At 45.5% G+C, this 12,497-nt stretch overlaps 1 protein-coding gene across 1 annotated transcript; it reads left to right on the plus strand.

Moving 5' to 3' along the window:
* Positions 1–486: 486 nt before the first annotated feature.
* Positions 487–6,379, plus strand: LOC145348155 (uncharacterized). Its single transcript, XM_080196339.1, has 3 exons — positions 487–824; positions 1,805–1,943; positions 2,094–6,379. Exons 1-3 carry the CDS (start codon positions 594–596, stop codon positions 2,960–2,962), a joined length of 1,239 nt encoding a protein of 412 aa, XP_080052465.1. The 5' UTR covers positions 487–593; the 3' UTR covers positions 2,963–6,379.
* The last annotated feature ends 6,118 nt before the right edge of the window (positions 6,380–12,497 follow it).

The raw sequence follows: 12,497 nt of genomic DNA on the forward strand, positions 1-12,497 counted from the left end.
AAAACTGGGAGAGATTTCTTTTTTGCGTTTTGATATGAGCACCCGTGTGGAACATTTCAGTAAAAACTGGGAGATTTATTTTTTGCATTTTAACATTAGCGCTGGTGTGGAACATTTCAGCCAGAACGGGGAGAGTTTTTTTTGCATTTTAACATCAATGCTGGTGTGGAACATTACAACAAAAACGGGGAGAGATTATTCTATTTTTGTTTTACAATTTTGCAAGCGTGGTGTGTTGTTGTAAAGCTTCCAATCTCAACGACAGCGGCTACACCCACCGCCTGCCTAAAAGGGAACATTTTCACTGCGGGCGGATATCGGGCGGTAGCGTCGGAAACGTCTACCCATTGGCAGGGACGGCATTGAGTGGCGGGCGGCGTGGCGGCCGGATTGGGCGGGCGGGGCGAGCGGTGCGCTGACGGGCGGGCCGCTCGCCCGGCTCTGCAAAAGGCTGGGAATTTCCGGCGGCTTTGGGATTTCCGGCGGCCAGGACGCTCTTTAAACCACTTTCTCTCTCGCGCTCCTTTCAGTCGGAGGTAATTGCAATTTTTGGCCATCTTGTCTCTCCGCATCCCGCCCGCAGGAAATTGGCAATGTCCGAAGCCAAAGCTCCGCGATTCAGTGATGAGGCGGTGGAAATTTTAGTACAGCAAGTCAGGTCGAGGCAGGAGATCTTTTATCCCTCGGACGGGAGAAGGATGCCCCGGCAGACCCTCCGCCAGGCTTGGGACGAGGTCGCCCTCAACGTGAATGCCAGGACCGAGATCATCAGGACGGGACTGCAGTGCCGCAAGAAGTTCAATGACCTTACCAGGACAGCGAGGGTAAGTGACACCGAGCTGTGTGACTCCCTGCCAAGTGGCTGGGATTTTCCGGTCCGCCCGCAGCGGAATTTAAATGGTCTGTCAGATTTTCCGATCCCGCCCGCGGCAGACCTTTTAAATGATTTGTAAGATTTTCCTCTTCTGCCAGCAGTGGATCTTTAACCAGTCTGTCAGATTTTCTGGTCCTGCCTCTGGCAGACCTTTAAATGGTTTGTCAGATTTTCCAGTCCTACCTGCGATGATTCTTGTGGCAAGCAGGACTGGAAAATTTACCTCTCCCCCTTCCCTTAGGAAGCCATTTCTTCATTGTGGCTGGGTCAGAATCCTAGAATTTCTCTAACAGCACTGTGGTGCTCAGCAGATCAAGAAGGTGCCTAGCCACCACTTATCAAGCGCAATTAGGGGTGGGCAGTGAACACTGGCATAACTAGTGACACCCATACCTCATGAACAAATTTTTTTTTAAATATTCCCCCACCGAGGGAGTGTCACAAAGTCTGAAGTGCATTTTCCTCATGACCCATTAAAACAAATCACCAGGATGTGAGAAATATCCCCTTGCCAGTTTTGAAGAGGAGCAGGATAAATATTTTCCCTTTAGATTTGCTCATCTCCTAATGAATAATTTTGAATGACAGCCTCTATTAAACCTCTACTCATCCTGATCTGCCCAGCAGAAGAAAAGACTAGCTTCTCTAGCCTCTTGTCACACCGGTTGTCTTCAGTCAACTCTATTAATTAAATACTCAAAGAATGAAAGCCAGCATGCTATTTGTCTCTAAGCACCTGATGCACCATCTAGAGAACTTCATGCCCCTCCCACCTACCCTTTGCACCCCTACCTAGCCTGCAAACCTACCAGCCCGGGGGGAGGGGGGGCATTGTAAATTGCTGTCCACACAGTTCATTTGTGAATCTCTTGCTTTATGCCACCTCCATAAATGAGGCACTAACTCCCTCTTCACCCTCTTCCCCCACAGGACAAGCTGGCCCACAAACCAAGAAAGAAGAGCTGCATTCAAGATCTCACCCAGATGGAGCAGGAAGCTTTGGAGATCATGTGGACAGGCAGCAGGAGACGGGCACAGAGTGATATTGCTGGAGGGCCATTAGTGCCTGGTGGGGATCTATTTTTATCTCCTCTCTTCCTAAAACCAATCACACAGGGTGGTATGCTCCCTCTTCCCCCTTGCTGTTTTTTTTGCTAGCTGCCTAACCTTCCCCTTATGCACTGATGCTTGCCTCATCTACCCCCTCTCTCTGTTCCAGGTTTGTACCATTTTATGGGCTCCAGCATGCCAGAGATGGAAGGTGATCCTCACCTCGCAGAAAATGCACTGCCTCCCGCTGTGGCCTTTCAATACGTCGATGGGGGCTTTGATGGCGACCGGATTGGCCATTCGATGGGGTTCACCCAGGGCGATCCATTCATAGACAGTGACCAGAAGCCGAGTCTGCTGGGAAGGACAGCAGCGGGCAGGGTCAGTCGCAGGGGCAGCTCGGACTCAAGCACCGCAGATGGGGTGACGGAGGACGTGGAGTTCAGCGGGCCAGCCTTCAAGAGGAAGATCTTCCATGTGCACCACCAGTTGCTCGAGGCGTTGGACAGCCTGTCCCGGAGCTGCCTCACTCTATCCGAGAGGATGGAGGAGTCTGTTGCCAGTCTGGGTGACCTCCTGCCACAAGGCCTCGGCACTCTGCAGACCACCATGGAGCGCATGGTCAACTCGGCTGATGCTGCCACAGCAACCTCTGCTCAGGAGCCAGTTGCACTGGCGCCTTTGATTGAAGCTCAGACAGGTGCCATTCAGGCTCTGGCCTGCACTGTCTCCTCCAGTTTGGAAAGGTTGGGGATGCATATTGAAAGGGGATTTGGCCGTGTTGTCCACCTCCTGCAGTCCACAACCCCGCTGGCCAGTGCCCAGCCACATCCATGCTCTAGGGATGACACTGAAAGGGTGGCAGATTCTGCCCTCTCCCAGGGTGATGGCACGTTGATTCCCAAGGCCATTCCTCAACCAGCACCTGCCTCACGACCAGGCAGACAGCAAGACCAGCCTGCGGACATGACAGCAATGATTGTGCAGCATGCAGCTAAGCCCCTCAAAGCTCGACCTCTGAGAGATCGCAGACCATGAACATTTCTTCAAACCCGACTGACAGCTGCAGACCCTACACTCCTCCTGTTGAAACTGGGAGAAACACTAGAATAGCATTCACATCTTGTGCAGAATGATGGCTCCAAGCACTTGTATAAGCCTTTCCTATATTAATCTTCGACATGCACACTTTGTAATACTAAGGATTGATGTATTGAGGAAAGTCTAATGGTCCGTTCCTGACCTCAGGAGGTTCCCTAACACTCAATAGCCAATTGTAGTCACTGTTGTAATGAAGGGAAGGGGGCAGCCAATTTGTGCATGGCAAACTCCCAAATAACCAGTGCAAATGATCAGATTATAGATTTTAGTGATTTTGATTGAGGGATATATTTTGGACAGGATACCAGGAGAACTGAAGGTGAGGCAGTTTTGGTATCTGATGATTAAGATAGCTCCCCACGCTCTGGATTGAACAAGACCAGCATGGAACAAATGCTACTTTGTTCAGCAATGTGGGTAAAGGAGAACCTGTAGATGTGGTGTACTTGGATTTGATAAAGTGCCATATCAAAGATTAATCATGAGGTAAGAGAGTATGGGGTGGAGGACTAATATTAACATGGATAACAAATTGGTTATCTATCAGGAAACTAAGAGTGGGGCTAAGTGTCTTTATTTTGGGTTTGCAAGCTGCAGCAAACGGATCAATGCTTGTGCCTCAGTTACAATCTACATCAATGATTTGAATGAAAGAACCAAATGTATGGTAGCTAAATTTGCCAATGACACCAAGATAGGTAGAAAAGTAAGTTCCCAAGAGATTTATTATATTTGCAAAGCGATGTAGACAGGAGAAAGTGTGTGGGCAAATATTTGCAACTGAAGTTAGAAAATGAGAACTCATCCACTTTGGCAGAAAGACTAGAAAAGCAGTATACTACTTAAATGAAGGAAGACTGCAGAACTCAGTGCTACAGAGGGATCTGGGTGTCTTGATGCATGAATCACAACAAGTTAGTACATGAATACTACAAGCCATTAGGAAGATTTATAGAATGGTGTTTACTACAAGGGTAATGGAATGTTTACTGCTGCTGTATAGGGTTGGTGAAACCACATCTGGAGTACTATGTACAGTTTTGGTCTCCTTATTTGAAAATAAAATGTCTTAGAAGCAGTTCAGAGAAGTTCACTCAACTGTTTGCTGGGATGAAAGGCTTATAAAGAAAGGTTGAGTCTATACCCACTGGAATTTGGAAGAATGAGAAGCAACCTTATCGAAACATATAAAACCCTGAGGGGACTTGGATCAGATGGATACCAGGAAGAAGTTCCCCCCCTTGTGGGAAAATGCAGAACTAGGGGACACAGTTTAAGAATGAGGTCTCCCTATTAAGACTGCGATGAGATTTTTTTCCTCTGTCAATGAGGGTTGTTGGTCTGTGGAATTCTCTCTCCCAGAGAGCAGTGGAGGCTTGGTCATTGAATATATACAAGGCAGGGTTAGATAGATTTCTGATAGATAAGGGAGTAAGGGATTACTGGAAGGGTAGATGCGAGAGGGATGTGTCAGGTGATTTTGGAGACTGGGTAACATTCTCTGGAAGCAATCTCACATCTTGGACTCCACGCAGCAAAGCTAAGAATGTGTTTGAGCTCACTTGGTCCTGAACACACCAGCCACAAAGCAACCTCTACTCATTTCATCAGGATCATTTCAAGAACCCCGAAATTGAAGGTGTTAAAAGATCTGTGTGAGGATCCCAAGCAGCTTGTATATCAAATCATTGGATTTACACTGGCAGTGATCTGCGCTCGGTAGTGGGGACACTGTTAGCACACTCAGCCCATATCACCTCCCACGCTGTTTGCAATATCGTATGGACGACAATCTGCAGATGCTTCACCACCACCTCATTGAGGAGTGGGTTGAGGCCATCATCCCTAATCTTGTGTAACATCTCCTCTCACTTACCCCATTTTTTTTTACTGTTTGGTTCATTACTTCGTGCTTTATCTGTTATTTAAAAACTTTTTATTTTGCTTTCCTCAGTTTTTTTTGCAGACTGACCAATCCGCTCCTCCAGAAAGTTTTGATCAAAGTGTTTACAAGTTGTTTTCATAGTTCACCGCTACCTCCATGTGGAACTTGTGACTATGTTGCTGTCCTTTTCAGATTTTGCTCCTTGTCCTCCTCTTGAATTCCTGATTGATTTCCTCTACATATAGTAGTGCATGTCCTCCAGCAAAGGGTGGGATCACATCATTTTAATCACAAGCCAGAGATAGAGATGAGGGAGAGACGATCTGATCTGACCCTTTCTTAATTCATTCACCCAGCATTCCACAGGGACCAGTTCTCAGTGACAACCTGGTCAATTCCTCCGCCAGCCCCAATCCCTCATTTCCTTCTCATGGCACCTTCTCTTACCATTGTAGAAGGATCCCCCTTTACATCCTCACTGCTCAAGAGCCCAAACACTCATTTCAGGTGCAGCAGCATTTCACTTGCACCTCCTTCGATTTGGCCCACTGTACTCACTCCTCCCAGTGTTGTTTCTACACTGGGGACACTAAACGCAGACTGGGTGACCGGTTTGTGGAACATCTTCATTCAGTCCCCAGCCTTAATTACAACCTTCCTGTCATATGTCATTTCATCTCAGCATCTTGCTCTAATGCCCATGTGTCCATCCTTGGCCTACTGCAATGTTCAATCAAGCAAACTGGAGGAGTAGCATCTCATCTTCCAATTTAGCACATTACATCCCTCAGGACTCAACACTGGGTGGCACAGTGGTTAGCACTGCTGCTTCACAGCTCTAGGGACCTGGGTTCGCTTCCCAGCGTGGGTCACTATCTGTGTGGAGTTTGCAAGTTCTCCCTGTGTCTGCTTGGGTTTCCTCCGGGTGCTCTGGTTTCCTCCCACAGTCTGAAAGACATGCTGGTTAGATACATTGACAGAAACAGGCACCAGATTGTGGCAACTAGGGGAATTTCACAGTAACTTCACTGCAGTGTTAATGTAAGCCTTACTTGTGACTAATAAATAAACTTTAACATTAAGTTTGACAACTTTAGACTGTGAACTTTCCTCTCATCTTAACTGCCCTTTTTTAATAGATCCCATACATTTTTTGTCTTGATGTAAAAACCCTTTCTCACCCTTCCCACAATGGGCCATCTGTCTCTTGTTCCGAATTTTGTTGCATCTTGGTTGCAATCTCTACCAGTCACAGTAAAATATCCAAGACATTCCCTCTGTTTGAACAAAGAACAACCCAGCATGGGAAACAGGCCCTTCGGCCCAACGAGCCCATGCCACCATCTTAACAAAGCATTTTCCTACACCTACCTTGCCCCGTGTGTATGCGAATGGTACCCCTATTGTAACCAGATTCAGGGGAGAATAGTGTAGGGTCAATTTGGTACACCAATCACCCTAAGGGCACATCTTTGGGGTGTGGGAGGAAACCGGAGCACCTGGAGGAAACCCACACAACCACAGGGAGAATGCACAAACTCCCACAGACACTGGCCCAAATCCATGTATCTACACAGCTAGCAGTGATAGTCACTGAGCTGTTGGTCCAGCCGTCTGCTGGTCCAGGTTTAAGCACACACCACGACGCAAAGTACTAGGCCACTTGAAACATCCAAGAGCAGCCCACGCACAACCCACCGTATGCATGCCCCTCGTTTGATAACAAGGAGGACCGACACACCTGTGGATTAAAAGAGGTTCTGATGAAGAGTCAAACGGGCTCGAAATGTTAACTCTTCTGTCTCCCTGCAGACCTGCTGAGTTTTTCCAGCCTCCTCTGTTCTTGTTTCCGATTCCAGCATCCTGCAGTATTTTGCCCATATTGAAACGGTCCGCATTGATACAAATTTCTAAGATAGTGGTGTAGCAATAATGTCACTGGATGAGCAATTCAGGGACTCAGTTCAATTGCTTTTGTGGAGCCACAGAACATCTGAGCCTTTAAAAATGGGAGACTCACAGTGGGAAGAATTTTGGAAAGCAGCTAGGCTGATGCATCAAAACAATGACCAATTTCAAGGGAACGCACCCAAACATTTATGCAGACAAGCATCCTTCCTGTGGACACCATGATTGGGATGGTTAGAAATGTCATTGTTGTGGCATCTGTCTGGTTTGGTGTGTTTACCACCCCATCCACCACCCTCTCACCAGCCAACACAGTGATCTATTTAATTTTCCATTCAGTTTGGCCGGTCTGTAATATAGTTGGGCAGCAGGGGCATAGAATCCTTGTCATGGTGTTACTCAGCTCTTTGATAGACAATGATTTGTCTTGTCCAACATTAACTGTAAATGTTAGTGAGTATTGGAGGAAACTGACCTGTTTGTTTCCCCTGATGTAATGTAAAGTTTGAATGGTCATGTTGTGTACTTTATGATTTTTTAATGAATAAAGTATATTTTTGGGAGATTAAAAAAAGAGGCTTGTCTTCAACCATCTCACCACCCAACAGAAACCTCCTCAAAATCCTGCCTGTCCAAGCGGAGAGAGTCAAGCTGCCTGATTTATTGAGCCACAGGTATGTTCCTCAGTTGTGGGAAGAACAGTCCATTTAAATATCTTGTAAAATGGTTGTTTTAGTTGCATAGAAATTTGAGGGTTGCAGGGAAAAAAAGAGACTCACTGTCAAAAAGTTTTCCATCTTGCACTCAGCGGAACATTTTGCAAGGATGCCAAGTCAAGGGAACAACACTTAATACTGCATGAGAAGAGAATGCTAATTGGTAAGCAAGTGGACTCCCGATTGCTAGAGGCACTGAGACTGAGGATGTACCAGGGAACAGTTAACTTCCAAACCCTTGTTCAAGATCAAATCAGGCAAGTAGTTTCTGATTGGTCGGGGCATTGATGTGGGGAATGTATCAGGGAATGGCTGACCCCAAGCTTTAGTTAAATGAATAAAGTGTGTGGAAAAGTTCCTTCTCTTTGCAAAGGAGAGGGCCCTATGTGTGAATATGTGCAACTTCTAGCTTGCATAAGTGAGCCACACTGCAAGTGGACAGCACTTGCTAAGCAATCCTGATTGTGCTAAGAATTACACTGAAAACCAATTTAACATTATCGGTCAAACTTGCAGTGCAGCCTTCTTAGTTCAACTGGTAATCCTGATACAAACCCAGCTGTCTCCAAAGACTAATTGGGCTGCCGACATTTTGAAATTGCAGCTTTTCTGCATTCCATTGTCAATGATCTGGGATAAGGGAAGGAAGAGAGAGAGAAAGCCTTATTTATTTATTGGTGACACAGGAAGGCTTACGTTAACACTGAAATGAAGATACTGTGAAAATCCCCTAGTCGCCACACTCCAACACCTGTTTTGGGTATGCTGAGAATTTAGCATTGCCGATGCACCTAACCAGCATATATTTTGGACTGTGGGGGGAAACCGGAGCACCAGAGAAAACTCACGCAGACATAGGGAGAATGTGCAAACTTCGCAGTGACCCAAGCTGGGAATCAAACCTGGGTCCCTGGCGCTGTGAGACAGCAGTGCTAACCACTGTACCACAGTGCTGCCCTGGCACATGACAAGATTTCTCCCCCAGTTTCACATACATTAATCTTGATGTCTCATGCCTGGGGAAGGTTGATTTCAGGAGGTAGTATCTGTGAGCTGGTTAGATGAGTAGTAATTTGGGAGTAGAGTGTTTCAGTGACAGACCTGGAGTGAATCAGTGTTAATTCTGTCATGTCGCCTCTGGGTGAGCATACCTATGTCCATGTAAAGTTTGTAAAGCAACATTAGTGCCACTCAAGTGTTAGACATGACCATGTCCAAATCATCTCCCTTTCACTTTAAAGTTTATTTATTAGGAATGCAAGGCAGCTTACATTACATGTCTGTGTGGGTTTCCTTCGGGTGCTCCAGTTTCCTCCCACAGAACAAAATACATAATGGTTAGGTGCATTGGCCATGCTAAATTCTCCCTCAGTGTACCCGAACAGACCCCAGATTTCTTGTACATTAAAAAGTTACTTCCAACATTCTTAGCTAACTCCTGGAGAAGATTCTTCGAGATAGGATTTATACACATTTGGAACTGAATGAACTTATTAGTGTCAGGCAGCATGGTTTTGTATGAGGGAGGTCATGTCTCATTAATTTAATTGAGTTTTTGAGCAGATGACAAAAATGATTGATGAGGAAAGGGCTGTGGATGTTGTCTACATGGACTTTAGTAAAGCATTTGACAAGGTCCCTTATGGCAAGCTTGTGCAAAAGATTAAATCACAGGGGATCAGGGATGAACTAGCTATGAACACACACACACAGATGTGGGCATGCAAATCCATCTATCCTTAAAAGTGGCAGCACAGCTGGAAAAGATAGTGAAGAAAGCATGTGGCCTGCTGCCTTCATCGGATGGGGCATTGAGTATTAAAGTTGGCAAATTATGTTAAAGTTATATAACACACTGGTTACACCACATTGTGTCCAATTCTGGTCACCACACTACCAGAAGGATGTGGGGGCTTTGGAGAGAGATTACAGAAAAGGTTTACTAGGATGTTGCCTGGTATGGAGGGCATTACCTCTGACAGAAATTGAATAAACTGGGATCGTTCTCCCTGGAAAGACGGACACTGATAGAAGTTCATAAAATTATGAGGGGTATAGATAGGGTGAACAGTTGGAAGCTTTTTCCCAGGGCAGAAATGACATGGGGGGGAAGGTTCAATGGAGATATGTTGGGGAAGTTTTTTTACACGGAGGGTGGTGGTGGCCTGGAATGCACTGCCAAGGGAGGTGGTAGAGGCAGAAATGTTAGCAACCTTTACAATTTGTCTGGTTAGACAAATGAACAGACGGGGAATAGAGGGATACAGGCGGCTGGTCTAATAGGACAACGCGATCAGTGTAGGCTTGGAGGGCCAAAGGGCCTCTTTTTGTCCCGTACTGTTCTTTGTTCTTTGAGAAGTCATGTTAAAAGCTGACGAGAAATAACTATCACTTAACATCTTTTAATGTGGCTTTCTCTTATGTCACTAATGAGGAAATGACCCTCCTGCAAAGACTGCAGCAGAACAGTACCAGCTATTTCCAAGCTTTACTGAGTTTTCCCTCTGGGAGCCATAGTTATACAGAGGAAGTTTTGCTTTGTTCTGTGGGATAATTGCTGGGAAATTGGTGAAATGATTCAAACAAATGAAATCTTTCAAAGTGCTATTTTTTTCAAACACATGAAATTCTGAAGGGTGTTTCAAACAGAGATGCACAGCTAATTCTGGAACAAAAAAAACAGAATCCTTACAGTACAGAAGGACATCATTCGGCCCATCAAGTCTGTACTGACCACAATCCCATCCAGGCTCTACTCCCATAACTCCACACATTTACCTTGCTAATTCCCCTGACACTAGGATCAATTTAGATGGCCAATAAACTTAAGCCCACACATCTTTGGACCCACAGTTTGAAGAAAAACGGTAGGCTTCGTTTTCTTCCAAGGGAAAAATGTAAATGAGCACTATGGACTTTATCCAAGCAGCATTTTCGGCCAACATACAATAATTTCAAACAGCAGCAGAGTTTGAGCAATCACAAATCAAGTGTGTGCAACTGTGAAAACTAGTGGATGATGTCGGGTGGCAGCACGTAAGAGATTTTAGTTACAATTACTGGGTGGGGTGAAACAATTACAATGGACTACACTGAGGCTATAAACAATTTCAAAGCATAACTTGTAAAGGAGGAATCAACTTATTGATCCCCTTATCGATTGGAAAGGTCTTCCAGTTTTGCGTTATCCTTGGATGTTTCAGTGGTTATTTTGATTTGATTTATTATTGTCACATGTATTAACATATAGTAAAAAGTATTGTTTCTCGTGCACTATGCAGACAAAACATACTGATCATAGAGAAGAAAACGAGAGAGTGTAGAATGTACTGTTACAGTCATAGCTAGGGTGTAGAGAAAGGTTAACTTAATGCAAGGTAAGTCCATTCAGAAGTGTGACAGCAGCAGGGAAAAAAGCTGCTCTTGAGTCAGTTGGTACATGACCTCAGATTTTTGTATCTTTTTCCGGAAGGAAGAAGATGGAAGAGAGAATGTCCTGGATGCATGGGGTCCTTAATTATGCTGACTGCTTTGCCAAGGCAGCAGGAAGTGTAGACAGCGTCAATGGATGGGAGGCTGGTTTGTGTGATGGATTGGGCTACATTCATGATCTTTTGTAGTTCCTTGTGGTCATGAGCAGACCAGGAGCCATACCAACCCCAAAATGAAGGCAACCGCACATCCCAATTCCAGAAATCGGGAACAGAAATCCTCCTGGAGAGAGACGGATAGGAGAGAGATCCCAGAGAGGAAGTGACACCACCAAGATGGAACAACCCCAATGTGAGGTTTCAGGGCAGATTCCTTGGACCATCCACAGTGAAACAATTTGCAGATGCTATGGACATGGATGAGCTCACCAAAGGACGGAAACTGTCAACAATAACAGATCTAGTAAGCAATAAAACATGTTAAAATGGGGACAAAGATCGGTTCCATTAATGTGCATAAATGTTAAATCCACTGTGCGATGTGTGGCTACCTCAGATTACCTGCGAAAGCTGACAGCCTCCCCAGACATTGCCCTCACTCCCTCCACCACCCGATCACCACCCCTGCAGAATTCACTCCACCTCCCCCAACTGCCATTCCAACTGATCAACCCACTCTTCACTCCTTCCCCCCCATCATTGCTCTCGGCTTTCTCAGGCCCCATTGGCTGCCAGGGTGCTACTGTGAAGTGCCAGAATGCCTGATGGGCACTGCCAGGCTGGCACTGCCTGAGGGGCAATGCCAGCCCTGCCCCTGACCACAGGCCATAACATCTTTTTTGTAGTGGTCCTACCTCTCCTCCTAGGAGTTTCTATTTCTGTGGGACTTGGCAGACGGTCTGTGATTCTATAAATCGCCAGTTGCCAACTTGGTTGCTAGTTTGATGTATACTGACCTCTTGGTCTCACAGAACCCAATCTCCAGCCAGACGTTGGGAAAATGCAGCAGGTATTTGGCTTATGTTTTGCAGGCTTTAGCATGACTGTCTTACAGCGCCAGGGACCCTGATTGAATTCCAGATTTGAGTGACTGTGCAGAATTTGCACATTCTCCTTGTGTCTGCCTGAGTTTCCTCCGGGTGCTCCAATTTCTTCCCAGTCCAAAAAATGTGTTGATTAGTTGCATTTACCATGATAAATTCTCCCTGAATGTACCAGAACAGGTGCTGGAGTGTGGCGACCTGGGATTTTCACAGTAACTTCACGTAATTGTTAATATAACCTACTTGTGACACTAATAAACAAACTTAAACATAAAACTCCAACTATGCACTGCTTGATGCAACACCCCCAGGAGGGTCATGAGTTGCTCCCTTAAAGGACTATACAGCCCACATACAAAACAAAAGGGAAGTCACTTTATTTCACAGTAATTAACCATCTTTGATTTTTTAACTTTCAAGCATTGATGTTATATAGTTTGTGTAACTACTATAACATTGGGAGTTTTGCAATATATACTGTTAATTTAA

This window comes from Carcharhinus amblyrhynchos, chromosome 9 (assembly GCF_965287045.1).
Source record: "Carcharhinus amblyrhynchos chromosome 9, sCarAmb.v2.hapA, whole genome shotgun sequence".
NCBI classification, from domain to species: Eukaryota; Metazoa; Chordata; class Chondrichthyes; order Carcharhiniformes; family Carcharhinidae; genus Carcharhinus; species Carcharhinus amblyrhynchos.

Excerpts from the sequence above, each read along its gene's own strand:
- LOC145348155 (XM_080196339.1), top strand. The coding sequence starts at position 594 with ATGTCCGAAGCCAAAGCTCCGCGATTCAGTGATGAGGCGGTGGAAATT. Across the intron at positions 825-1,804 it reads ACCTTACCAGGACAGCGAGG|GACAAGCTGGCCCACAAACC; the intron begins GTAAGTGACACC and ends CTTCCCCCACAG. Across the intron at positions 1,944-2,093 it reads TGGAGGGCCATTAGTGCCTG|GTTTGTACCATTTTATGGGC; the intron begins GTGGGGATCTAT and ends TCTCTGTTCCAG.